This window comes from Pithys albifrons, chromosome 19, assembly GCF_047495875.1.
Source record: "Pithys albifrons albifrons isolate INPA30051 chromosome 19, PitAlb_v1, whole genome shotgun sequence".
In the NCBI taxonomy this organism is placed as follows: domain Eukaryota; kingdom Metazoa; phylum Chordata; class Aves; order Passeriformes; family Thamnophilidae; genus Pithys; species Pithys albifrons.
Genome location: NC_092476.1, coordinates 11,846,082 through 11,873,725, shown reverse-complemented (window position 1 = coordinate 11,873,725; position 27,644 = coordinate 11,846,082). Strand labels below are relative to the sequence as shown.

At 54.2% G+C, this 27,644-nt stretch overlaps 1 protein-coding gene across 1 annotated transcript in view; it reads left to right on the top strand.

Annotated features, from left to right (window-relative positions):
- The first annotated feature begins 558 nt into the window (after positions 1 to 558).
- DNAH9 (dynein axonemal heavy chain 9) overlaps positions 559 to 27,644 on the top strand; it is a 205,871-nt gene continuing 178,785 nt past the window's right edge. Inside the window, exons 1-18 of the mRNA XM_071574021.1 lie at positions 559 to 948; positions 3,724 to 3,920; positions 4,424 to 4,582; positions 5,287 to 5,417; positions 6,842 to 7,053; positions 7,245 to 7,478; positions 8,865 to 9,032; positions 11,006 to 11,122; positions 12,228 to 12,378; positions 14,581 to 14,695; positions 15,382 to 15,450; positions 16,631 to 16,757; positions 19,241 to 19,496; positions 20,617 to 20,858; positions 21,726 to 21,861; positions 22,902 to 23,098; positions 24,068 to 24,489; positions 26,446 to 26,668. Coding sequence (XP_071430122.1) covers positions 559 to 948; positions 3,724 to 3,920; positions 4,424 to 4,582; positions 5,287 to 5,417; positions 6,842 to 7,053; positions 7,245 to 7,478; positions 8,865 to 9,032; positions 11,006 to 11,122; positions 12,228 to 12,378; positions 14,581 to 14,695; positions 15,382 to 15,450; positions 16,631 to 16,757; positions 19,241 to 19,496; positions 20,617 to 20,858; positions 21,726 to 21,861; positions 22,902 to 23,098; positions 24,068 to 24,489; positions 26,446 to 26,668 — 3,546 coding nt within the window. The remainder of the gene's footprint in view (positions 949 to 3,723; positions 3,921 to 4,423; positions 4,583 to 5,286; positions 5,418 to 6,841; positions 7,054 to 7,244; positions 7,479 to 8,864; positions 9,033 to 11,005; positions 11,123 to 12,227; positions 12,379 to 14,580; positions 14,696 to 15,381; positions 15,451 to 16,630; positions 16,758 to 19,240; positions 19,497 to 20,616; positions 20,859 to 21,725; positions 21,862 to 22,901; positions 23,099 to 24,067; positions 24,490 to 26,445; positions 26,669 to 27,644) is intronic.

The following is a 27,644-nucleotide window of genomic DNA, read 5'->3' as shown; positions in this document are numbered from 1 at the left end:
ACAGTTATTGACACAGCAGGGTCCTGCAGGAAAGCTCTGCTGGGCTGGTGTTTGTAGGAGCAGGTTCGAGTGCCCAGGTGAAGGCCTGGATACTGCTGGGGTGAGACAAGCAGCCCTGGCACTCCACAGGATCCCTGTGCTGCTTTTCATGGAAGTAAAGAAAGGTCTTTTATTTGGAAAATAATGAAACGCTTGTCCTAGAGGGTTTTAATAAAATGCAAATCCAGCAGTGGCAGGAGCCCACAGCGCCCAGGGTCCAGCCGCAGGTGGTTGGTACATGGGCAGTGGGGCTGGGGAGCAGCACGGGGGTTGATGGGCAGGACCTGCCTGTGCCCGGTGTGGAAAAATGTCCCCGGGGAACGAGCCCGCCCGGGGAATTGCTCTGGGGCTCCACAGCGGAGCCGGTGTGAGAGAAGCAGGAGGAGGAGGGAGGAGGGAGGCGGCCGCTCCGGACGGGCTGGCACCGCCCTCGCTTCCATCGGGACGGGGGAGCGGCTGTCCGGGTGTCCCCCGGGCAACGGCGGCTGCTCCGCGCAAACACTCGGCGGTGCGGGCGGGATGGAGGCGGCGGAGCCCCCCGGGGAGCTTGAGGAGCCCGGGGCTGCGGGCGGTGCGGCGGGGCCCCCCGAGCCCCCCGATCCCGCTGCAGAGCGGCTGTTGCGGGGCGCGGCGCGGGCGCTGGCGGTCCCTGCCGAGCGCTGCGCGGGGGCCGCGGCGGGGCCGGCGCTGCGCGGGTTCGTGCGGGGCGCGGCGGGGCCGGCGCTGCTCGCCTGGCGCGGCCCGGGCGGGGAGCTGGGGATGAGCCCCGGACCGCCCCCGCCGCCCCCCGGCGCCGGCAAAGCGCTCTTCTTCCTCCGCCCTCCCGGCGCCGGCGCCGGCCCCGCAGAGCTGCTGTGCGGGGACCTGCCCGCAGACCCCCTGGCGCACTTCGCCGCCCTCGTGGAGGAGGTAAGAGGGGTGAGGCGGTCCCGCAGCGCCGCCATCTGTAGAGCCCAGAGGAACCCCCGGCAGGCTGACCCATGTGGGCTCGGGGCTGTCTCACAGTCGTGTCCGTGTGGGAATGATCCACGTTACCAAATCACGGGATGGATTCCTGAGAATCCGAGAAGCTGTGGCTGCCCCGTCCCTGGAAGTGTCCAAGGCCAGGTTGGACAGGGCTTGGAGCAACCTGGGACAGTGAAACGTGCCTGGACCCCTGGCAGGGGTTAGGAATGAGGTGAACTTTAATGTCCCTTCCCAATCCAAACCATCCTGTGGTTCTGACAGTGGGTGCTGGAAGGGATGTCTCAGGGCCTTCTGCACCAAGCCCCTGCTCCAGCCAGGCCACTCAGAGCCAGTTGCCCGGGACCATGTTCAGGTGGTTTTTAAGTATCTCTACAGATGGAGACTCTACAGCCTCCCTGGGCAGCCTCAGCCAGCACTTGGGTCCCCTTCATAATGAAAAGTGTTTCCTGATGTTCAAAAAAGTCTTCTGTAGTTCAGTGCCCAGTTACCTCAGGTGGATTGATGTTTTTTCAAAGGAATCCAAGAGGTTCAAGTCCTTTCTCCTTCCTGTGTTAGTAGCCTGACCCAGACAGCGCTGTCTCAATTTATTCCTGATGGCCCTTGACCTGGAGAAGTCCCAGCAGTGAGGCTGTAATGGGAAAACAGAGGAGCTGCTTGCTTTGAGAAGCTCTGGTGATGCTGGTGGTCTGACACATAACTGGCTTCCCAAGAGTAGGCTGCCAGCCTGGCTATCGGAGATTTGTGGGATAATGTTCCATTCATGGGGAGGAGCTGTTGATCCAAGGCGTTGGATGAGCCCTGGGGTAGGAAAGTTGGCTCCAGTTGCATTTTCTGCTCCGTGGGTGCTGGTGGGAACGATGGTGGGCACTGCAGACACCATCTGTCTCAGGGAGGGGTTGGGGTAGCAACACTCTGCAGGTCCTGTCAGATTCTGCTTTCTGTCTGCCCTCAGCACCTGGTTTTGCACATCCCAACTGCACCTGCAGACGTAGCTCCCTGCCCTGTGCAGGCAGATGTGGTATTCCCCTGGGGAGCAGGTCATGCCAGGCTTTGGCCCCAGTTTCAAACTTCATGGTCAGCAGAGTGATGGTGCCAGGCCAGGGGCTGGGCTGGGTGTCTGTAGAAGTGGAAAAGCCACTGAATTTCCTGAGGCTGGGACAGGTGTTGCTCTGCCTGCAGTATGAGCACTTCTCCCAAACCTTTTGTCAGAGTTTTTTAGGACAGTCTGAAGAATGTGAAATATTTTGTGCCAAGCTTTCTGTGGATCATTTAGGATACCAGGAACTGACCCCCCCAACCGTGTCTGTGCTTGGTGAGGAAGAGCAGCTGAGCTGTGGATCACAGCTGGGGCCACCTCATCTGCTGTCACACCTGCCCCTTGTGATGGCTGCAGGGGGCACACCTCGGTGCTCTGGGGCTGGGGCTTCAGAGGGGGCCCAGGTGCCATTGAAACAATCCAAAATAAAATGAGCAGCTTATTTGACTGGCTATGACATTACTGTCATCAGCAGTCCACGTGATTGGACAAATCCTGCTGACAGTGCAGCTGACCCTGTTGAAGGTGAGCTCTCTGGGTGTGCCCCTGTGCCCTGAGGATGTGCCACCCCCTTCCCACAGCTCCCTGGGCACAGTGGTTGCTGCTGCTGGTCTTTCCTCAGGCATGGGGCAAAGAATCTTCAGCACCTCAGGAGGGCACCGTGGTGGTGCTGGGCTGCTTGTTTCCTCTTTTATTTTGTGTCTGTGTGTAGCTGCTTTTACACCTTTAACCTCCCCTAAAACTTGTCACAAAGGCTGTTGGTCACCAGGGACACCCTGACTCCAACCCCAGAGCCAGCCCAGGGTGGGTGACAGACTGTTGCCATCACAAACAGGCCAAAAGCAGATCTGGTCCAGGCAAGCCCAGTCATGAGTCTGCATGGTCAGGGCAGACTCTGGAACTTCCTCTGATAAGGACAAATGATATTTAGTGGGCTGCAACTTCAGAAAATAACCTACAGATTGGCTGTGCTCCAGGGTGGTTGGGGGGAGGATGGAGGGGACCCTCACCAACAGGAGTTCCAAGGAGGTTCCAGAAGGCCTTCCCTCTCTGCACATGGGGGTATCTGTGCAGGGACAGTCCATGGGTTGGGGGGCCAGTACTGGCAGGTGTGGGGAGAGCAAGGGGACAAGAGCCCACAGAGCTGTGTGTAGTTGCAGGTTTCAGAGGCTGGGAGAGCCCAAGGGTGGGTCAACTCAACTAGTCTGTTGGTTTCCACCCTTCTCAGCTGCCTGGATTGCAGAGAGAGGGTTCACCAGCAACAGTGTGGGCTGTAGGGAGCCTGTTCATTGTCACCTGCCCTTGCTTCCCATGAGCAGGGAACTGCTTGGGACAGTAATGAATATGGATCTGCAGGCTTGACCAAGTCAGGACCTCAGAGCCTGGCGGCCTGTCTGTGTCCTGCAGCACTTTTGCTCATAGAATCATCAAGTCACAACATGGTTTGGGTTGGAACAGGCCTTAAAGCTCATCCAGTCCCAGCCCCTGCCCTGGGCAGGGACACCTTCCACCATCCCAGGCTGCCCCAAGCCCCATCCAACCTGGCCTTGGGCACTTCCAGCCACAGTTTCCCTGGGCAACCTGTGCCAGAGCCTCCCCACTCTCACAGTCAGGAATTTCTTCCCAATATCCCACCTAACCCTGCTCTCCTTCTCTATTACTCTTCGTGACTCCTGCTATAGGTGCTGGTGCCCATCCTGACGAACCGAAAGAACCATCAGGGCTGGCCACGAGTGGTGTCACAAGACATCATCCGTCATGTCCACAGCCTGAAAAATACTGTTTTCATGGTTGTTGGCCAAGTAAAGGGCAAGACCTTGCTGCCTCTTCCAGCTGGCTCAGAGGGCATTGAGGACATGGACCCGGACAATGAGAGATTGTGAGTATGACCCTGGTGGTTCCATCCCTGCCTGGGGGGAAGTTCCTGCTTCGAAGGTGGTGGGGTGACCTGACCTCAGCCTACTGTGTGTCCTTTCTCTCTGAATGAAGTGAGTGAAGGACTGTGGGAAGGTAGAACAGATTCAGGGAGAACAGAACAGGGAGAGAGAGCCTTGCTGGGGGTACAGCCCTGATCCCAAAGGGATCTGCAGTGACAGTGCCTGGCTGTGCAGGGGTGGCAGCTGGCACTTTGTGGGGATCCACTTTATGACTAGTGCATTGTTGCCCACAGTGCTGTGGAGCTTCACCCATTTTCTTCAGGCTGTAATTCCTGCTTAAAACATGGGCAAAATTTTATAGGTTTGATTGTTCTGTGGTTTGGAAACACAATCTAGAGTGTAACTGTAAAATCCAGCTGCCCAAGGGGTCATTGAGTTGGATCCAACCAAGCAGTGCCCATGAGCGAGTGGAAGCCAAGTGACCCATGTGTTCTGTTCTGTGCAGCCTGGAGTTGGTTGATAAATCCCTCATCCATGCCACCGAGTCAGCCATCATCAACTGGAGCCACCAGATCCAGAGGGCACTAAAGAAGGAGTCCTCAGAGCCTCTCCTGCAAGGCAGCAACCCCAGCCCCAGGGTGGAACTGGAGTTCTGGAAGAACAGGTACCCTGGGTGCCCTGCCCGAGGCCCAGTGGGCACTGGTTTGGGTGGAGGGAGGTGCTGGTGCAGACAGAGCTGCTGCTGTGAGCCAAGAGGAGCAGCTGCTTGGGGTCATGCAGAGACCTGAGCTGAGGAGAATTCCTGCCCACATAAAATAATGATGATCTCGAGCTGCCTGGGCAGTGGGGGGGCAGGTGCCTGGGTGGGACTTGGCCCCAGCACAGCTCAGGGCTACACCATAAAGGAGGGTTTTTGGAGAGGCTCTTTCCAACACTGTTCACTAGGAACCAGCCCCAGGGTGGAGCTAATGGACACCCTCAGCTGGCTGCTGTTGGACTGTCAGTGCCAGAGCAGGGTCAGGTGAGCCAGGGAGTGGAATTTCATCCTGCCCTTTGGAAACCTTTGTGCTGTGTTGGCTCTGGCTGACTCGGGACAAAGCCCTGCCCGCTGCAGAGCTGTCATTGTGCCTGCAGAAACACCACATGGCTTCTTTCAGCAGTGCCCTGCCCACAGCAGAGCTGCTCTCATGCTGACCCCCAGCACCAGCTGGCTGTCCTGCAGGGTTGGTCCCATTTCCTTGCACTGTTGGGACTCATTCCATCAGTAGGTGGAGGAAATCCGGAATCAGAGACAGGGAAAATGGGTGGTGTGGAGGGACAACTGATGGTGTCCCAGCATGGGTTAGTGACCTGTTTTGGCTGTTGCAGGTGTGATGACCTAGAAGGCATTTACAGTCAACTGAGATCAAGGAAGGTCAGGAACATGATAAAGGTGCTGGAGAGAGTCAGAAGCGTCTACGTGGCAGCCTTCAAAACCATGCTCAGGGATGTTGAGGCAGGTGAGATGCTGGGACAGCTTCACCTGGTGCTGACTGCTGGCCTTTGTTCACAGCCTTTGTGCCCTCTCTGCTGGTGGGACAGGGTGGCTCTTTGCTGTTGGATTTGCTGGGAGGGAGATGTTGATACTGAGAGTTTCTTCTTCCTTGGTCTTGGGATCCTTTGTAGGAGCATTCAAGTGCTTCTGGCACTCCTGAAAAAAATGAGATAATTGGGATTGTTCAGTCCAGAGAAGAGAAGGCTGTGGAGTGACTTTATTGTGGCCTTCCAGTGCCTAAAGGGTCTCCAAGAGAGCTGGAGAGGGACTTTGGACAAGGATCTGGAGTGACAGCAGAAGGAGCAATGGTTTCCCACTGCCAGAGGACAGGGTTAGATGGGATATTGGGAAGGAATTCTTGGCTGTGAGAGTGGTGAGGCCCTCTGGTTACCCAGAGAAGCTGTGGCTGTCCCATGCCTGGAAGTGTCCAAGGCCAGGCTGGAGGGGGCTTGGAGCAACCTGGGCTGGTGGAAGGTGTCCCTGCCTGTGGGGAGTTTTAAGGTCTTGCCCAACCCAAAGCATTCTGGGATTCTTTGATGATGATTCTCTTCCTGTTGGTTCACAGGTATAGTTACACAATGATGTCCTCGTTTTATTAATTAGAATAAAATAATTTATGAACTCTGGGACAGTTCTTCAGGGTACAACAACATAGCTGTACTAGGCCAAGCTGAAGTTTTCCACTAGTCAGGCACTCATTTCCTTGCTGCTACAGCCAGGACAGGTGAGACTGTGGCCACCTGGCCTCTGGGCAAGGGGCTGCCATAGCCAAACCTGGGCTCAGCTAAGCTCAGCCCCAGCCTGGTGACCTCTGTACCCTGCAGTGCTGTGGATCATGGCCTGCAGCCCCATGGAGCCATGGCAGAGTTGTATATTTGGTGCTGCCAGGCACTGCTTAGCAGTTGTGCCCTCAGCCTCTGCACAGAGCCCTGTCATGCTCCCTGTCCCCTCTCCCTGTCCCATCGTATTGGTTTGGTTCCTTTGCTGGTTATACCTTAGGTGGGCATTGTCCAAGGGGAGCAGTGTCCTGGGTGGGCAGTGTCCAGGGTGGGCAGTGTCCAGGGTGGGCAGTGTCCAAGAGGAGCAGTGTCCAGGGTGGGCAGTGTCCTGGGTGGGCAGTGTCCTGGGTGGGCAGTGTCCTGGGTGGGCAGTGTCCAGGGTGGGCAGTGTCCTGGGTGGGCAGTGTCCAGGGTGGGCAGTGTCCTGGGTGGGCAGTGTCCAAGCTGAGCCATGTTCAAGGTGAGCTGCCCTCAGCACATGTAGGTGAGCGTTTTGTGCCCATCAGGACTGTCTGGTTCCCCACCCTGTGGGGACAGACTGACATCCAGCTGGTGACCCCACACCCCACAGTTCAGCAGGTCTCACCACTTCTCCCATCTCTACCCACAGCTCTGACTGAAGCTCAGGACATTCACCTGCACCTGATGCCCCTCCAGAGGCCCTTGGAGGTCATAGAGGGTGTTGAGTTCAGCAAGGTGAAGCCTCTCCTGGTCCCTCTGCTCCACGTGGTGTGTTTGATCTGGGCCACCTCCAAGCACTACAACGTGCCTGTGAGGATCATAGTCCTGCTCCAGGAAATCTGCAACCTTCTCATCCAGCAGGTGTGTGGCCATGGCACCTGTGTTTGCCACAGGAAGTTCTTTATCAAAGTCTCTTCTGTCCTCCTTTCCTCCCTCCTTCCTGGCAAGGTGATTCTGAACTTGATAGGTAGGGTCAGATGTGTTCAGTACAAGAAGTCACTGTTTGCTGTGCTGGCAGAAGTGACCTCTCAGGTGTGATTTTGCTCTTCCAGGCTGTGGTGTACCTGTCTCCAGATGACCTTCTGAAAGGAGAGATGGAAGAGAGTCTGGGCAAGGTGCAAACTGTGCTTGACATCCTGAATACCTTCAAAGGGGCATTTGAGGAACGACGGGAAAATCTGCACGTGTATTATGAGCCAGGCCAGGAAGTGAGGAAGTGGGACTTCCACTCCATGATGGTGTTTGCAAGGCTGGACAGCTTCCTGAGGAGGCTGGAGATGGTGAAGGTGGGATTCTGGTCTGGAAGAGTATTACAAGCCTTTAGGAGAGCTCTCTAGCCATGAACTGATTCACTGGCAGCTTCCCTCCCTCTGGCTACCCCTGATGCCAGGGAATGGGGCTGCTCTTTGCTCTGTCCCATCTCCCATTACATCAAGGCCAGGACCTTGTTTTACGAGGTCCTGCTTGGTGCATTTGTCAGATAAACTGCTGTGTCTTTCTGCTTAGGTTGGTCAGTGCTCCCAAGAGTCCTCTTGGACTCTGTGCTCCTATCAGAGCGAAGGGATGGGGATTTTGGGGCTGTGGTTTACATGGCTGTAAATAAGCCAGCACAATCTTCCAGGCCTCTTGTGGCCTTCAGAGACACTCTAGAGCTGGTTCTTGGCTGACTTGGAGAGGCCACATGCTCTCCTTGAGCTCAGGCACCACTTGGTCTCTAAGGTCTCCAAGGTCTCCCTGGAGCCTCCTCTTCTTGAGTCTGAACAGTCCCAGCTCTCTGGAAATGATGGTTTCCAAGAGGATTTGGTGTACAGATAACCACATCGTGCAGAGAGCAGTGTCAGTGGACACAGGAGTGGCCTGTCCTGGGCTGGGACCCCTTTGGCAGCTCCTGTCTGGGAGGTGCTATCCAAGTGCTGCCTGTCTGGGGGTGAAGCTCTGTATCCACCCAGCTCTGCTTTTGGGGTTGTTCCTGAGCTCCCAGCAAGCAGGGCAGCCAGCAGGACATTCCTGTGCTGGAGATCCACACATGTCTCCTGGTCCTCTGGGACAACAGATATTCAGCCAGACCTTGCTTGAGTGAAAGGAATGGATGGGGTGCAGGTGGCCACAGCTGGGCCAGCAGGACACCTCCTGAGAGCTGGCACTGTGGGGCCAGGCCCTGCCCTGCCCCATGCCACCTGAGGTTGGGAAGGAAGGACCTGTGTCCTCATCTCAGCAGACAAGGCCACCAGGGCAGGGGCAGTAATACCTGCCTGGACACACGGAGGTGTGGCTGAGCAGAAGTTCAGGGCAGTTCAAATGCCTATAAACATCAGAGGTCCCTTCTTGGTTAATACCCCTCAAACTGGGCTTCTCAGCTGTGCTGGATGATGTGTCAGGATCTCACCTGTTGCTTTGTATCAGTCCTGTAGACACCTGAGAAGCAGTTTGACAGCTGGCACAGTGTGCTGGCAGCAGCAGGGCCCATGGGCAGGGACGTGCTGGGAGCAGCAGCTGGCCCAGGGAAGGTGGATCTGGCTCCCCATGCCCAGTGGTGTCACTCAGCCTGAGCACCCCTGGTGTGCCTGGGGAGGTCCTTCAGTGCCACAGCAAACGCAGCTCCATGTTGTGATAACTGTTGTCACCTTCTTTGTCACCGTCTGACCCTGTGTGTGCCCCCACTGGCTCTGCAGGGTCTCCTGACCACGGCCTTGGACCTGACAAAGCTGGAGAAGATCGAGTTCAGTGGGATTAGAGGGAGGGCCCTGGGCCAGCAGGTGCTGGACATGTATGAGGAATTCCAGGAGGCCTTCAAGGTGTTTGCAGAGAGGACCTACGACTGCCTCGACCTGGCCAACACGGTAGGTGGGAACACCAGCAGGACGTTGGGGTTCCCAGAGCAGCATCTCCCTCTGCAGTGGAGCTCTGGCTCCTGCTGACTCCTTCCCAGCTCCTTCCTCCTTCCTGATGATCTGATCTGTTACTGAAGGGAACAGGGAGCTTCTGGCCTTTCCTGTAGAGATCTGGGAGTTCTTGCAGCTCCCTATCTAGAATATCTTGCTGTTTCAGAACCTTAGACCCCTGCAGATGGGAAACCTGGATTCTCCTGGCTTTTGCATAAGTTTTCCCTGCTGGTGTGTCTGAGCTGTGCCAACATCCCCACCCCTTTACTTTCCTCCTTTGGTGCCTGGTTGTGTGATGAGGGCCAGCTCCACAGTCCATGGGGATTTGTTTGCTCCTGTCTAGACAAACATGTGGCATCTGGAGCTCTCAGAATTCAAGGACTCCATGTTTAATTATCAGTAGGGCTTTAATTAAGGGAATATTCCCAGCCCTGTGGGTCATGGCTCCATTGCCATCAGGGACATAGATGCTCAGTGCAACAAATGTGGCACATGCAGGACAAAGCCAGCATGCCATGGACAGAAAAACTGCTCAGAGCTCCTGCCCTGGGCTGTGACACCAGCAGGGAGCTGTGCAGGAAGGGTGAGCATGTTAGAAGGGAACCATGTCCCACAGTTGTGTCTGATCTCAGAGGAGCTCTGACTTCCTCTGTGACTTTCCTGTTTGCCCTGGGGTCAGTCTGCTGTGATTAGTGAGCAGGACACAGTCAGGCTTGTCCCCACAACTGGAAGAAGGACGGCTAAAAGTTGAACAGCTGTAGGGCAGCTCTGTGGTGAGGGACTCCAGACTCACACTGGGTGCCTTTCCTTTGGGTGGTAGGACCTGTCTGCTCTGGGGATGGGTGGCTTGTGCTTTGCTTCCTGTAGTTCCTGGTCCTGCAGCAGGTGGCACATCCCCAGTGCTGCCTGGGAGAATCCTGGTGGAAAGCTCCATGTCCCCCCTGCTCCAGGAGGGAGGGCTCTGAAGGAGTGGTGACAGTGGCTCTGCAGAAGCTGGTTTGGTTCCAGTGTCCCCGTGGTCTGTTGTGTGACTCTGAGTTGTGTTTGTTCTCTCAGTGGTTGAGTTTTGTACCATCCCTTACTCTCTGGAGCCTCTTTTAGCTCAAACATGCCATCTGGTGCTGCTGGAGCTGAGCAGTGAACACAGCAAAAGCTGTTGCCTTATGTTCTGTCCTTCCAGAAAAAAGACACATGGCCTCAGTTTTAGTGGCTTTGGCCAAGGCAGGAAAGAAGCTCCAAAGTCTCCCAGTTTGTCAGGTTCAGACTGTGATTTGGGCTCTTTTACCTGTAGGAAAACAAACCTAGATTTTACATTTAAACTTCAAAGGATTTGTTTCAAATGGGGCAAGAAGAGCAGTGCCAGAACCTGATGGGAATTACAGGAACACAAAACTGCTGGGGTTGGAGAGGACATCTGGAGATCACCCAGTTCACCTCCCTGCTCAAAGCAGGCTCAGCTAGAGCAGGGCTGTGACCAGTCAGATCAATATCTACAAGTTTGAGTGTGTCCAAAGGTGGGAACTCCACAGCCCCCTGGCATCCCAAGTCAGTGTTTTGGAACTGCCTTTGTCATTGTTCCACTTGAAGTCACCTCATGGTCAGAACCAGGGGAGTGTTTTGGCTTGAAAGTAGGTGGGATTTGAAACTCAGCACATACATCTGTTGGGTTTTGTGATGGTGGTGTGGTCTGCAGGAAAACTGCAGGGAAAGAGAGTGTGGAACAAGGTCTGTCTTGCCTCTAGGCTGAAGTTAGTACTAGTTGGACTCTGGATCCATCCTGGAGAGGCATGATCTCAGCCATGGGACAGTACAGAAGTGTCTTGACTCTTGGGGCTTGGCTGATGGTGATTTAATTTCTGGTGAATAAGAAGAGGTGATATCTCTGGCTCAGGAGGTGGCAGGTCTCACAACTCCCTGTCCTCCTTCCACAGGAGTTTGAGCAGGATGCCTTGGATTTCCAGCAGAAGGTGGAAGACATGGACCGGCGGCTGGGCACCGTGTTCCTCCACGCCTTCGAGGACACCCTGGACTTGGAGCACGTCTTCAAGGTTTGTGTGTCCCCTCCCCTGCCTCAGTTTGCCTCGGGCAGTCCCACACTGGCCTCTCCCAGGCAGTGCTGGAGCTACAGGCACGTGGGGCCGGAGTTTGCCCTTGGGATGATGGACAGTGGGACAGTGACACCTGGAGCTGCTGGGCTGGACTTGGTTAGTGAGGCTCAGACCTGTGGGTCCCTCACTGTGCAAGCCACGGAGCTGCCACAGTGTGGCTGTGGAAACCTTGGGATGTTCTCACTCTTCCCGTGAAGACACAAACACAACAGACCTTTGCTCAGTCTGAGGAAAGTAGTCAAAAATTACTCAACTCAGGCTTTTCGATGCAGGGACTTGTACTGGTCTCTCTGTGAGCTGGAGGAAATGATGCCTTGCCTGGAAGTGTCCAAGGCCAGGCTGGAGCAACCTGAGCTAATGGAAGGTGTCTCTGCCCAGGGCAGGGGGTGGAAGGAGATGAGCTTTAAGATCCCTTCCCACCCAAACCATTCTGGGATTCTGTGATTGCCTGGTGAGAACTGCTGTCGTTGGTTTGTTAACACATGGATGCATTTCACCTTTGGAAATTGAGTTTTTTCTAGAAAACAAGGCTTGTTTGTTTACCAATGAATCCATCCTGCAGAGAAAGTAAATGGTATTTTCTGAAAAATTTCAATAGATTTATAGAAAAGACTGTAGAAAGTGATAGAAGTGATAGCATTTATCTTACTGAGTTGTTGGTTTGTTGTTTCTTTTCTGAATAGCAAATTTTGAATAATTTGAAGGATGGCAGTGGGAATATGGTTCATCCCCACAGAAAGTCTGAGCATCTTTCATAAAGATGTTCTGCATGATCTGGTTTAGTGGACATGGTGGGATTTGGTCAAAGGTTGGACCTGATGACCTTGGAGGTCTTTTCCTTAATCCTTAATAATCCTTAATAATTAGAGGACTACTTGGAAAAGCAGGGGAAAAAAACTTCCCTCTTCCAAAATGTTCCTCAGTGCAGACATTTGGACTGCTGGGGAAGATGAAGCCTCTGGGTCAGTGAGGGGAATCTCAGAGGGTCTCTCTGCAGGGGTATCAATGTTTTCTCATTTCCTTCCCTGCCTCTCCCCCTCCACAGCTGCTGTCCATGTTCCAGAGCCTTCTGGAGCGTCCACTGATCGCGGCAGTTGCTGCTGACAAATGGCCTGTTCTCATCAGCATGTTCAGCAGTGCCCTGGACCAGACCAGGCTCATCTACTCCAGGCACACCCAGGCAGGGCTGCAGCTCGGTGGGTGCCACGTGCTGAGCGAAAGGGATTTTACAGGAAATTGGATTTAGATTAGTTTGGGGGGCAAATAATTTGCTTTTGCTAACGAAACCAGGACTTCCCAAATTGCAAAGGTTTTCAGCCTCTGTAGCTCCTCGTGGAAATGGGCATGCTCTGTTCTTGGCATTAAAGCAATTAATATGTTGAAATACCCTTTTTAGAGGTGTATGTGTGAGATGTGACTGGGAATGAGGGCACATGCTGAGCTTTTCCCTTGTAATGCTGTAAATGCAGAGTATGCACAGGGACTTGGGAATGAAGGGTTGGATCAGCCTTTTCCAGGTTTACTATTGCCTTGAAAACAGTGATACAGTAGGCAATGAGGATACTCCTGACAGATTGTAAGGATTCATGTGTCTTTTGGAACAGCAGCCCATTTCTTTGCCTCAGGAAGACTGTTCTGGAAACAGGCAAGTCCTGGAGGGGCCGCACTGCTGGAACCAGTGCGGGTTAATGGGGAGACCCATGGAGGAGGAGTCCAGGATTTGCTGTCAGTCTGGGGAGTGTTGTTCTGTGGCTGCTAGATGGGATAGTCACAATGAGCTCCTGGTCAGAAATCCTTCCCCTGGTGTTGGTGGGGAGCTGGGAATGCACCCCAGGCACACAATGCCTCCATCAGCTCTGGTTCTACCACATGCAGGGCTTCTCCTGTGCTCCCTTAATCAGGGGCCAGGGGCACTGGGGGACTTGTCCCAGACCTACATCGTGTAACAAACGTTGGATTTCAGGGAGAAAGCTGGGAAACCAGGGCAGCTTTATGCAGCTGACTTCCTGCTGGTGTATCTTTGGGGTTACAGTGTCTGTTGGTGCCTCTTTGGTGTATCTTTGGGGTTACAGTGCCTGTTGGTGTCTCTTTGGTGTCTCTCTGGGGTTTCAGTGCCCGTTGGTGTCTCTTTGGTGTCTCTTTGGGGTTTCAGTGCCCGTTGGTGTCTCTTTGGTGTCTCTGTGGGGTTGCAGTGCCTGTTGGTGTCTCTTTGGTGTCTCTGTGGGGTTGCAGTGTCTCTTTGGTGTCTCTTTGGTGTCTCTTTGGGGTTACAGTGCCTGTTGCTGTCTCTTTGGTGTCTCTTTGGGGTTGCAGTGCCTGTTGGTGTGTCTTTGGGGTTGCAGTGCCTGTTGGTGTCTCTTTGGTGTCTCTTTGGGGTTGCAGTGCCTGTTGGTGTCTCTTTGGTGTTGCAGTGCCTGTTGGTGTCTCTTTGGTGTCTCTTTGGGGTTGCAGTGCCTGTTGGTGTCTCTTTGGTGTCTCTTTGGGGTTGCAGTGCCTGTTGGTGTCTCTTTGGTGTCTCTTTGGGGTTGCAGTGCCTGTTGGTGTCTCTTTGGTGTCTCTTTGGGGTTGCAGTGCCCGTTGGTGTCTCTTTGGTGTCTCTTTGGGGTTGCAGTGCCTGTTGGTGTCTCTTTGGTGTCTCTTTGGGGTTGCAGTGCCTGTTGGTGTCTCTTTGGTGTCTCTTTGGTGTTGCAGTGCCTGTTGGTGTCTCTTTGGTGTCTCTTTGGGGTTGCAGTGCCTGTTGGTGTCTCTTTGGGGTTGCAGTGCCTGTTGGTGTCTCTTTGGTGTCTCTTTGGGGTTGCAGTGCCTGTTGGTGTCTCTTTGGTGTCTCTTTGGGGTTGCAGTGCCTGTTGGTGTCTCTTTGGTGTCTCTTTGGGGTTGCAGTGCCCGTTGGTGTCTCTTTGGTGTCTCTCTGGGGTTTCAGTGCCCGTTGGTGTCTCTTTGGTGTCTCTTTGGTGTCTCTTTGGGGTTTCAGTGCCCGTTGGTGTCTCTTTGGTGTCTCTCTGGGGTTTCAGTGCCCGTTGGTGTCTCTTTGGTGTCTCTTTGGTGTCTCTTTGGGGTTTCAGTGCCCGTTGGTGTCTCTTTGGTGTCTCTATGGGGTTGCAGTGCCTGTTGGTGTCTCTTTGGTGTCTCTTTGGGGCTACAGTGTCTCTTTGGTGTCTCTTTGGTGTCTCTTTGGGGTTACAGTGTCTGTTGGTGTCTCTTGGGGGTTGCAGTGCCTGTTGGTATCTCTTTGGTGTCTCTGTGGGGTTGCAGTGCCCGTTGGTGTCTCTGTGGGGTTGCAGTGCCTGTTGGTGTCTCTTTGGTGTCTCTTTGGGGTTACAGTGCCCGTTGGTGTCTCGGTGTCTCTTTGGATTGCAGTGCTGTGTGCAGTGACATGCTGTCTCCATGTGCCCTCCCAGGGTGCCCCCCCCTGCACAAGAACATGCCCCCCGTGTCTGGGGCACTGGGCTGGGCTCAGGAGCTGCGGGCACGGATCCAGGGGCCCTTCGATCACCTCAGGCACATCCCACATCTGTGAGTGTCTGCTCCAGCTAAGTTGCTTTCTGACCATCTCAAAATCTTGTTTCTAACCAATTGGATTATTCTTTCTGTATTGAATGTTATCCAGTGGTTACAGGTGAAACAATCCTTAGTGGAAGAGGTGACAAGTGAGTCCATTGGTGCTCTTCACTTCCCTGGCATCTTGTTTTTTTAAAGAACTCATTAAATGGGTTTGTTTTGAAGTGGGTAGGAGGCACAGTGGGACAATGGATGGGCACGTCAGCTTTCAGACATAGTCCTAGGTTGCAACTGAAAGAGGTACTGGAGTTAGAACATGGTGCTAATAACACCAAGGTCACGGGTTTGATCCCTGTATGAGCCATTCACTTACAAGCTGGACTTGATGATCCCTTTGGGTGCCTTCCAACTCAGAACATTCTGTGATTCTGTGAGGATCTTTCTCGCTGCAGTCCCACTCAGCATGTTCTCCAGGAGCAGCCCAACCCTTGGGTACTGAGAGAAGTCAACTTTCTCAGCATTAAGCAAAGAAACAGTGTCCCAAGGACAAGAAAATAAACCAGTGCTGGAATACTCATCACCCAAGTCATTCACACAGCAGTGACCTGCCTGCAGACTGGTGGGGGATCTTGGGAAGGGGTAAATACAGCCTGCAGCCCCTGGGACTAAACACAGCACTGAGCTGGTCTGTTGTGCCACAGGTGTTTGGACTCTGCCCAAGGACGAAGGGTGGTGGAGAAGTATGAAGAAATGATCCAGCTGCTTGACAGGTAAGTGGGGCTCAGGCAGGGCTGTAGCTGCATGAGAAAACCTTCTCCTCCAAGCCACCTTCCAGCACATTTACCAGCCCAGGGCCTGGGAATGTGTCTTCCTAAGCCACAGGGAATTTTCTGCTGGGAGAGAAGGTGTGATCCTGTCACTGTGCACCACAGGCTTCCTGGGGTGGCTTGAAAGAAGAATTCTGCATGAGAGGAACTGGGGCTTGTGTAGCCCAGCAGAAATACTGAAAGAAGCTGCTGTGGGATGGAGGAGCTGCTGTAGGAGGAGGCCTGAGCTGGGCAGAAGTCTCTGTCCACTCATGCCCACTCACTGACTGTGTTTGCAGTGGCTGTAATGTGAATACACCACAGTTTGGAGTGGGAATCATTGCCCATGACTTGGCATCTCAGTGTTTGATGTTACACCTGAACTGGTTACTTTGGGCTGTCCCTTAGAGGAGCCTCTTCCCCAGAAAGGAGATTCCTGCAGTGGCTCATCCCTGTCAGCAGTGAAGGCAGTGGGGCCACAGGGTCCTGCAGGCTGGATGGAAGGAGCCCTGTTCCCCAGCACCAAAACAAAGGCTGAGAATGGATAGTTCAGCACAGCCTTTCAGGAGGGAGCAGCCCAACAGAGGACCTGGGGTGACCCAACAGAGGTGCTGTTTTTGGGGTGACATTTCCCAAAGGGCTCAGGTGACAATGTGATTCAGAGGAGACTGTCATTTGGGTGGTTGGGACTCTCCATAGATATGTGAGGTACCAGGCCCTGTTCTGCCCTCTGTGCTGCCATCCCAGTGGTGTCACAGTGTCTCTGCAGTGACTGGGAGAAGGGAGGGCAGCTGCAGCCACCCCCAGCATCCGTGTGGGTTTGCGGCACCCACCCTGCTCAGACACTTAGGACATGCCCAGCAGCTGCTGATCTATCACTTTAGGCTAAATGCTTTAGAAAGCCTGTCTCCAATCTGAATCCTCTGCTAAAACTGGTATTTGAGAGAGCTTTGCCCTCCTGCCTTGATGCTGTCACTGGTTTTTGGGTTTGTCTTGGAAGCTGTTTTTTTATGGAGATGACAGGAACAGGCTTTTAATGTTCCTTTGTGGTTTTAGTCCTCAGCTTGGACTTGGCTTTCATTCAGTGACATATCATGGTCTTCTGGCTTGTTAACTGCATGGTGATGTTTCTCTTTCCTGGCAGGTATCAGGAAAAGCTGTATTTAGACTGGTCCCAGACAGTCTCAGAGAAATCCCAGTACAACCTCACTCAGCCGCTCCTCCGGCGAGATCCCGAAACCAAACTGATCACTGTCAACTTTGATGCCCAGGTAGGAGCTGCTGCCACTCTCCTGCCTCCCATGGCATGTCCCCAGGCTGTGTCCCACTGTGCAGGGCTGGGTCTGGTGGGGTTGGTAGTAGATCTGTTCTCTGAGGTCTGTGGAGCCCCTTCTATAGTGGGTCACATGGATTTACCATCCTCTCTGTGGGCTCTGTCTCTTGGTGAAATACCAGGATCACAGTTTTAGCAGAGCAAATTCTAGTCAGAACCAGTGGCAGAAAGTCCCTGAGGAGCCAGATGTGTAACTGGTGCCAGCACATCCAGACCAGTGTTTATACTGGTGTGGGGAGTGTTAGGACATCATCTACAGGGGGAGGGGTTCATGTTGTGTGTACCTGGAACCTGAGCTTCTGGGGTGTAAAACACCCTGGAAAGGTTTGTTTTGTGACTTCAGTGTTTCCTTCACTGCAGAGCATGGAGCTGATGATACATTTAAGGTCTGTTCTGATCCCCTAGAGCTGCCCAGCACAGGAGTGACCAGCCCACTGGTGAAAAGCAGGAGCAGGGGCTGAGCCAGTAGTGGGTGTAGATGGACTGGGAGCTTCTGGAGTCTGGTGGGAGCAAGGGTCTGTTGGCTGTAAAAATGCCCTTTGCTGGGAAGGGGAGGAGTTGCAGAGGCCTTGGGAACACTGATATTCAAAGTTTTCCCTGTCCCTGGGGCTTGCTGCTGTCCAAGGAATGGGTTTGGGTTTTAGAGCTCATTCCAGCTTGACCCTCAGTCAACGGACTTCATCTCCTTGAAAGCTCCTTGCTAAGGTGGGAGCCAACTAGCCCCAAGGGGCTGTTTTCCACCCTTCCCACTGGTGATGGAATTTGGAGCCTGGGATGTGCTGAGTGTGCCTGTGCTCAGCTCCAGTCTGTGGGTGCTGCTGGGCTGCTCTTCTCAGCACACTGAGGATGGTCTGATGTTCCCCAGAGCCTGCTCGGCAGCCCCTCCATTCCCTCTGGAATAGACAGGAGCATCTGGTTTTGCTTGGACAGAGGGTATACTCTCAACTCTTCAGCAGGGGAATGCCTTCCAGAGGTCTCTTTCCATGGAGGAGGGGCAGAGGGGAAGACACCCCAGACCCGAGACAGGGATGTTCCTGACTTGGCACTGCAGAGAAGGGAGCAGAGCTCAGTTCTATCTCGCTTGCCCTCTTGTTTCCTCAGTCTCCTGGTTTTCCCTTTCCTCCCCCCACATCCTACTTCTTCCATATTTTCAGAGTGCCCCCTGCACTCTTCTTCACCCCTTCTTTCTTTCTTCTTGTTGTTATCTCCGTTGGCACACTCTGAGTGTGCCATGACTGACCCTGTCACTGCCATTCCTTCAGAGGGAATGTGCTTCCAGGGGCCTTGGCCACTTCTGCAGGACACTGGGGTTTGACTGACATCAGGCAGTGGTGGAGATCTCAGTGACCCCTGCCTGTCCCCCAGGGCAGTGACAAAGGCTCCTGGCCATGCAGTCCCTGTGCCCGTGGCTTCACCCACTTCTGGTCACACCTGCAGATTCCAGTTCTCCTATGGAAAACAGGGCAGGGAAGTAGGACTGGAGGGCGTGAGTTGGATGGGATCAGACAGATTTCTGCCCCACGCCTTCACAGGAAGGGATGACACAATCTGCCAGCCTAAGGGAGAGGTGACTTTTAGGGAGCTGCGCCCCAAGCTCAGCTGCAGCCAGAAGAGCTCCTCACCCCACCATTGCCCACACAATGGGCAGAATTTGTGTCACCCTGCCAGCAAGTGCCACCCCAGGAGCACAGCAGCATTTTGCCACTTGCTGGGCACTGGACTGAGCAAAGGCTTTTAGTCTCAGAAGTGATCTATGGCACTGGCAGACCCCGCTGCTCCCTTTGTTGCAGGGAGTTGTTTATACTTGGGTTTATAATTTAATAATCCCCATCAAACCAAGTCCCATCACGTTGCAAACATGCACCAGCACTGAGTGCTTTGGTTGGGATGGGAGAAGCCTCCAGAAATCTTTGGTGTAAGGTGGGCACAGGAGAAGATGAGTCACCAAGCTTGGGACCATGGTATTATTTTTTTTTTTTTTATATTTTTAAGCCAGTCAGCCCAGCAAACCAAGAGAACTGGAGCCATCTTATTTTTCAGTTAGATAATGGCCAAGCTCTACTTGCAGGAACAGAATTGCTGAGAGACCCATGATATGAGTCTCATCCATCATCTGAGAGATGCTCCACATCGATGAGGAGGGTTGAGAGGACCAGAGGTGATTGTGTCTTTTAGAGGCTGGATGGAGTTTTCTGGCTGGGTAGTTGGCAGAGCTGTGTGCCTTTGGCTGGGAAGAAAACCAGAGACAGGGAGCAATGGGAGACAGGTAGTGAGGCCCAGGAGGTGTCCAGACCCTTTCCAGTGTGCTGCTTTGGGAATACAGCAGCAGGAACCCCCTAAGGTGCTCAGAGTTGGTTGGAAGGTGTCTGCAGGACATGGGCAGGACTGCCCCGTGCTCAGCTCTCTGCCCTCTGTTCCCAGCTGGTGTCAGTGCTCCGGGAGGTGAGTTACCTGTGGGGCAGCCAGGCAGGAGCCATCCCACCCATGGCAGCAGGAATCTACTCTGCCAGGGAGTCCTACCGGCAGCTGGTGGCCAACCTGGAGCTGATGGGCAAAAAGTACAACAAGGTCCTGAAAACAGTGCTGGAGGTGGAATACCCCCTGGTGCAGGGGCAGCTGCAGGATGTGGACTTGAAGCTGAAAGAGGCAGAAGAAACACTGACCTGGGAGACGGAGGGTGAGTTGGCTCAGGGTGAGGGCAGAGTGTACAGACTTGGGTCTCATCACATTCCTTGTGTGCCCAACCTCTGTCTCCTGGTTTCCAGTGGCAGTTCCCAGCTGGCACTGGGGAGATGAGGAGCAGCCCTCAGCTTTCCTGCTCCTTTCCACAGTTCCTTGATCTGGTGGGGTTTTGGACAGGATCCTGCTCTCCTCAGATTCAGCCTGGGTTTGGGAAGGAGAGGCTGCCCTGTGAGCAGTGGGATAGCAGGATGTGGGTTTGCAGGAGCTGTCAAGGCTGGGGTTGAAGCACCTGCTCCCTGCCTTGCTGCTTCACTGTGCCAACCCAAGTGATGCCACTTGGGCACTGCTTCCTCACCCAGCTGTGCAGGGAGTGGGAACCCTTGGTCTGGTCATCTGGCATTGGGAGCATCTCATCCCAGGGACACCTCAGTAGCTTTTCCAGAAGGATGGAATAGTGCAGCTGGAGGTGGCTTTGTGCAGTGGGACATCAGGATGATTTAACCAAGTTCTTCCTTGGGCTATTTTAGCTGCAAAGCAGAGCAGAGGGAGACAATGTGTGTCCTCTTGGTGAAAGCAAACTGCTCATGGGTGGGATGTGTCAGTCTTTCCTCAGGCTTGTGGTGTGACCAGGACCAGGGGAATCCCTGGGGAAGATGCAAAGCAGAAATCCTCAAAATGGAGAAAAACTCTTGTTTTTTTGCTGCAAGTGAACTTCAGGTTCTCTGCACATGAATGCACCTGGGGCTGGCACAACCTGGGGTTTGGGGGGGCCCTGCTCTGGTAGTGGTGTCAGGGACACTTCACTTGCTGTACCCACCCTCTTCACACTTCTCTCTTTGGGGTCACTCCCTGGGAGATCACCCTGGGTACAGGGAAGCAGGAGCTGTCAGGCATCCCCATGGTGGGGATGCTCCTGGCAGGAAGGAGGCTGTGGTGGGCTGTTCTGTGGCTTGTTGGGGCAGGAGGGGGGTGGAAGTGGCTGTGCTGGTCCAGATGGTGAGTCTCTTGAGTTAAAGATGGGTGAGAAATACATGAGACCACCCAGAGGCTGCTCTGAAGGAGGATGCACCAGAGCTTGGCCCAGCAGCTCTGAATACAGGTCTGATTTTCCCCAGGAGTCTGGGCTCACATCTCTGGGGTCATGGATGATGTCCATGACCTCGAGCAGAGGGTGCAGAAAAGCAAAGACAATGTTGAGGAGATCCAGAGCATCGTGGGCTCATGGGCATCACCCATCCTGGAGAGGAAGGACTGCAGAAGGGACTCATTGCTGAGCCTGGAGGACTGTCAGGAGCGGCTGGAAAGGCGCTACAGCCTCGTCCGAGAGGCAGGGCAGAGGATCCACTCACTGCTGAAGGTGAGGGGGGGCCTTCCTGGGGGTTTTCAACTCCTCATGGGCTTTGCTTGTCTCTGCACCAGTGAAAACATCTACAGCTACTGCACCTTAACTGAACTCCCTTAACTCATTGCAAATTACCCGGTGTTAATGTTGGCTCTGAGCTGGACTGGTGGTGTGGGGCTGTGGGCTGGCACTGCTGGGTACCCACATCGGGGGAGCAGCTGCAGTCCAGGGAAGGGTCTGGCTCCAGCAGCCACTAGAGGGGAGTGGTGTATCGGCTTTGGGATCCTGCTCCCAGGAAAAATCGCCTCTGAGGTATTTACCTGACAACAGATGCAGTGGCTGGGGCTGACCTTTCGCTTTCAGACTCCTTGTCCCTCTTTGGAGGAGGAGGTGATGCTGCCAGTCCAGGGAGAAGCTGAATGACAGGAGAAAAGCAGTTATACCAAGCTTTGGTGTTTCTCAGCAGCTTTACCAGAGCTCAGAGGCCTGTGCAGGCCAGGAGAAGGTGCAGAGCTCAGCTCCTCACCTGCCTAGAGCCAGGCCTTGTGCATGTCAGGGACAGTCCAGGCCTGGAGGAGGATGGGATTTAGGTCCAGCCCTTTCCCCGGGGTCCCTGTGGCCTCAGAGAAGAGGGAGGAGAACTTATGACAGAGCTGCCAAGCTCTTCTCCACTCCATTCTCATCTTGAGTTGTTCCAGGTGATAAAGCAGCCCTTGACAGGAGCAAATTGGGGCTATGCCACCAGTAGTCACATCCATCTTTGCCATCCCTCCAGGAGGCTCATGCTCATATGCACACCAGTATTGGTCTTTAGCTGTGGCAGCTCTCCTGAAGGACAGGCTCAGCCTCACTGTGTTTGAAGGTGTCTTCTTTTTCTTCCAGGAAAACCAGAGCCTCTTACTTGCAGACCCAGCATCTGACTCCTGGAAGGCCTATGTGGATTATGTGGATGAGATAGTCCTGTATGGATTCTTCACTGCCATCGAGAGCTCCCTCAAGTACCTCCTGGAGAACACAGGTGACAACTGAGTCCTGTCCCCTGGCCATGGTGGCTGCTCAGCCTCTACAAGGGAAGGTCTCTTGTTGTGCTCTCCCTCATGCCCAAAAGTTGTTCTCTCTTTCCTGGCTTTCCCCTGGGCTTCTTCCCTGTCTCTGGGGGAGTGACCCCATCACTGGTCACAGGATTGCTCAGGGGAAGGGTTAGAGATGAATATGCACCATTTGCAGGTATTAATGAGTAGCCAAAACTGAGGCAACCTCCCAAACCTGTGTTTGGTCTTCAGCACCTCCCACCCTCCCATGCCCAAGTCATCAAAGTAACACAATCTTTCATTTGTGGGGAGTCTCAAGAGCTGGTTTTGCTCATGAAAGGCATGAAAGAAAAACCTCAGTCCCTGAGCATTAGTCCTGTGAGTAGATGAGCTGGGCTCAGGAGTCACTAGACAAGACCTCTTGCCTGAGACCACTGGAGAGGTTCACTGACTCTGCTGAGAGAGCAGCTTGTGTCCAACTAAAGCACATCTCCAGGAACACTTCCCTCCTGGCACAGAGTTGGAGAATTGCATCCAGTACTACATCATCTTGTTAAAAACTTGCACATGTTGTCACATTTGCATCTGGCTTCAGTTTCTGGTTGCTGGGGGTTTTTTTCCATGCCTTTTCCCACTAAATTAAAGAGCCTCTTGGTTCCTGTTGTTTTTCTCCTCTATAAGCACTTACATGCTGTAATTGTTCAGCTCTCAGACTCCCTTTGGATTAGCTGGAGAGCCTGGTCTCTTTAAAGCTTCCCTCCTCAGCATGTTTTCTGGTCCTTAAATCACTTGTGCCTCATCTGTTCTCCACTGTCTTCAGAGGGTACCACAAACCAGCTGCTTTGCCAACATCTCCCTGTGTTGTGCAGACACAACAGCACTGAGCCCAGTGAGTGGGTGTCTGCCATCCCACCTGCCTGCTGTCCCTGCTGTCCCTTTGTTCATCTTGTGGTAGGGTCTTAGTGGTGGCTCAAAACCCTTTTGTCCCCTTGAAAAAAACCCTGGCATCTCTGTCCTTCCCTACCAGATCCCAAGGCAGGGCTCGCTCCTCTGTTTGAGGTGCAGCTGGATTTGATAATCCCAGACTTGGTGTTTCATCCATCCATGGACCCCGGCACACATGATGGCTTCTGTGACATGGTGGAGAGTCTTCTGAACAGCATTTACCACATCTCCTCGCTGGTGCCCCGGCTGGCCACTCACAGCGGTTTCCTGCACTACCAGGTCCGTGCCCATGGCGCTCCCTTGGGCTGTGTGGCAGTGAGGAGGTGCCACGCTGCTCCCACCTCACTGCCCTCCTCTCCTTCCATCTCCTACCCCCCTCCCTTCTCTCCTCTCTTCTCCCCTCTCCCTTCTTCCCTCTTTCTTCTGCCCTCTCTCCCTTCTATCCTCTCCCCTCTCTTTTCCTCTTCTATTCTCTCCCCTCTTTTCCTTTTCCTCTCCCCTTTTCCTTTTCCTCTTCCCTTTTCCCCTTTCCCCTTTTTTCCTTTTCCCCTTTTTTTCCTTTTCCTTTTTTCCCTTTTCCCTTTTCCTCTTATTTTTCCTTTTCCTTTCCCCTCCTCTCTCCTCTGTCCCCGCAGGCTGCCCTGGGGGCCATGGCTGACCTGGCTGCCCTCTCCCTGTCCCCGCAGGCTGCCCTGGGGGCCATGGCTGACCTGGCTGCCCTCTCCCTGTCCCCGCAGGCTGCCCTGGGGGCCATGGCTGATGTGGCTGCTCTGGGGGCCATGGCTGACCTGGCTGCCCTCTCCCTGTCCCCGCAGGCTGCTCTGGGGGCCATGGCTGACCTAGCTGTCCTCTCCCTGTCCCCGCAGGCTGCCCTGGGGCCATGGCTGACCTGGCTGCCCTCTCCCTGTCCTCGCAGGCTGCCCTGGGGCCATGGCTGACCTGGCTGTCCTCTCCCTGTCCCCGCAGGCTGCCCTGGGGCCATGGCTGATTTGGCTGCCCTGGGGGCCATGGCTGACCTGGCTGCTCTGGGGCCCATGGCTGATTTGGCTGCCCTCTCCCTGTCCCCGCAGGCTGCCCTGGGGCCATGGCTGACCTGGCTGCCCTTTCCCTGTCCCCGCAGGCTGCCCTGGGGCCATGGCTGACCTGGCTGCCCTTTCCCTGTCCCCGCAGGCTGCCCTGGGAGCCATGGCTGATGTGGCTGCTCTGGGGGCCATGGCTGACCTGGCTGCCCTCTCCCTGTCCCCGCAGGCTGCCCTGGAGGCCATGGCCGATCTGGCCGCCCTGCGCCAGGAGCTGCAGTTCCGCGCCGCGGCCGCGGCCGCCTCGTGCCGTGAGCTCCGCGGTGCCCTGGAGCGGTACCCGGCGCTGTGCGGGGAGGAGCGGCGGGAGCTGGGCCGGCAGATGCTGCTCCGCGGGCGCGGCCCCGACGGGGAGAGCCCCGCGCAGGACCAGGACGCGCCCCCCGAGGCGCCGCCCAGCCTGCAGCAGGTCCGGGAGCAGATCGACTCCTACGAGAGTATCTACGAGGAGGTGACTCGTATCGAGCCCCTCAGCACCGTCCACAGCTGGGTGAGGGTTGATGCTCGGCCTTTCAAGGCGTCCTTGGGGAATGAGATTAAAAGGTGGAGCTTGGTGTTCAAGCAGCATCTCCTGGACCATGTCACACACAGGTGAGAGCTGTTCCTGCCTCTGCTTCTGGGTCCTGCACTGGGATTTCTCTGGTCTTGGCTGGGATTTATTGTTTCACACTGATAACCAGTTGAATCATAGAATACCCAGAGCTGGAAGGGATCCACAAGGACCATTGAGTCCAACTCCTGGCCCTGCACAGACACACCAACAATCTCACCATGTGCCTGAGAGCACTGTCCAAACGCTCCTGGAGCTCTGGCAGCCTTGGGGCTGTGACCACTTCCATACCTGGTACAGGAGCCGGAGCAGTGCCCATGCCTCATGCCAGCTCCAGCACATCCCTGTGTCTTCCGTCCCCTGGTCTCTGCTGGTGTGTAAACAGGGAACAGTGACAAGGACTTGGTATCATTGACATCCCTGAGCTGACAGCCCTGTGACCTGCTGCATGGCATTAGACAGGGCATGTGTCTGCCCACTCATCCTGAGCCAAATAACCCCATCTCTGCTGTAGTTCTGGGCTCACTTTGTTGGATTTGATGGCCAACATCAAACAGTAAAGCTGCATTAACGCCTTGAGGTACTCACTCTGTTTCCAAAGGCATCATCTGCTGAGTGAAAAAGAAAACAACACCACCACCCCTTCCCCCCAACCCTCATTTGGGTAGCTCAGCGTGAGAGTCCTGGGGAGGTGGTTCAGGTGATGAACAGGAGGAGTTTGGGCTGTAAGTTTGCATTACCACATGTTCCCTGCTCTAGGTTGCTGCTCAGCCACCAAGTCTCTGCAGGACGATGCCCCAGGTGGTTTATTGGTCACCACTTCAGTCACAGCTGAAGGGTGTTGTAGGTCTTGGCAGCTCCCAGAGAAATGTTCGCGGACTGTAGAAGAGGCAGCTGGGTGGGGTGGTGTTATGTTTTCTTCTGTCTTTTCAAGCTCATAATTCTGTCAGTTTATTTCTGTGCAAAGAGGTTTTTGCGTAGCTGTGAATGAGCATTTAGGAGTTGTTACCGAGAGCCCCTGACTCAGCAGTTTCGTCTTTATTAGGTGATGTGTTTAAGGATACATTTAGGCCCAGCAGCATCCACAGAATTTAAGTGGGCACTTAAAAAGTAGGTGTTCTGAGAGGTGGACAGTGGATGTGCTGGGAAGGACCAGAGACACAGGAGTCCATTGTGTCTCCTGCTCAAAGTGCCCTGTAGCTGGTGAGATTAAGAACAGGGTAAACAGGTATAGAAACATCCCTCAAACTCTCTCCTTGTCTCTGAAGATTTATGGCCCAAGGACTTTGAGAGACAGGGATCATGCCTTTGTTTTTAAAGGCCTGGATGAATTTCCCCTCCTCCCCCCCCCCCCCATGATCACTTGCTTTTCTGAACTGCTTTGAGTTTGTATCACCTGCACCCTCCACCTGCAGAAAGGGATGTGCCCTGTGAAGTGAGGCAGTGTATGAAGGAGAATCCCTGTTTTTGTAGCTTCACAGCTTGCCAGGTTCATTTGTGGAGCTTGGATTCTTGTATTGGAAGAGACAAGGTGAAAGCTATCATGGAATCACAGAATGGTTTGGTTTGGGAGAGATCATCCAGTTCCATCCCCTTGCCATGGGCGGGAACACCTTTCACTAGACCAGGTTGCTGCAGCCTGGCTTTGGACACTTCCATGGCTGGGGCAGCCACAGCTTCTCTGTGCAACCTGTGCCAGGCCTGCCCACCCTCACAGCACAGACTGTCCTTACAGAGCAGCTCTCCAGAGCCCTCCCGAGCTCACCATCTCTGCTCCACCCCTGCTCAGCAAACCTGTCTCCCACCTGAGAAGTCCCAGCCTGTGTTTCTGTTCCCTGGAGGAAGCTGTACCACATCCAGGGAGAACCTTGAGTATGAATTGCAGTTCTGATGCCCTCAGCATGCAGTGGGCAAGGATAGCCAGGCTGTCCCTGTGCCTGCCAGCCCAGCCATGGGTACTGCTCTCATTCTGTGCCTCCCTCCTTTGTGTCCTGCAGCTTGGCTGACCTTGAGGAGTTCATCCACACTGCCGAGATGGGTTTGAGCAGGAAGGTTGAGAAGGGTGACTATGATGGGCTGGTGGATGTCATGGGGCACCTGCTGGCTGTGAAGGAGAGGCACAGTGCCACCGATGCCATGTTTGAGCCCCTGAAGGAAACCATCGAGCTGCTGAAGGCCTACGGGCAGCAGCTGCCAGAGGAAATCCACCAGCAGCTGGAGGTGGGTGAGAACTTGTGGTGGGCTCAGTTTGCCAAGGAGCAGATGGCAAAGAGAGCAGGGATCACAAGAATATTTAAGGCCCTGCTCCCTGTCATTAGAGGGCCTCAGTGGATAGCATTTTGCTATTGCAGGAGGTGCCTTAATAGCTCTAAATTTTGGAGTTACATTGAGATTTTTCTTTTAAAGCAGAGATTAGGCCTTTTGTTATGTATGAAAAACATGGAATTGGCTGCTCCAACTCCCAGCGATTACTCTTGAACAAAATTAATGCATTTTCAAATACATCTGTTAATTAGGTGGAATTATAATGATTTTTAAATAAGCTGGTTCTTGGCAACTCTGGAGATGGGAAGGATAATATTGGCAGAGGAGTTGCCTTCTCACAGGACTTCAGGTCTCCACTGGATCTGTACCACCAGATCTGCTTGACCCAGAGGACATCCCTGGGAGCAGGTTATAAAAGTACTTTGACACCTGTTCATGTTCTTTTGGGAATTCCTTTCCTTTCTGGAAAGGAGATGATGAGATGAAGGTTAGAAATGATGTTGAGGTGCCCAGCCAGCCTTGGGGACAGAGACAAGCACTGATAGTAGCCAGGGGGGTACAGTGGAGATGCATGTGGCTGCCCTCTGATGGGTGCCCTGTGGGCAGAGGGGCTGTGCAGGGCACAGGGTTAAAGCAGGACCTGCTGGGGAGGAGTTCCTGCCCTGCAGAGGCTCCTGTTCCCTGCTGCAGGCTCTGATGGGAGGTGGGTTTAGCAATCCCTGGGTTTTCTGTATGTGCAGCGATGATCAGTGGGTGGTCAGTCACCAAATCTGGAGTAGTTAAGGGTCCTAAAGACACCCAGGGTCCTGCAGACTCCCTGACAACCAGGACAGCTGCATTGTGTGGGTGCTCCTACTGCTGCAGCATCTCTGGTCCTGCTTAAAGCTGGGTCCTGGCTCTGCTGACCCCTCTGCCCAGGAGGGGTGAGGTG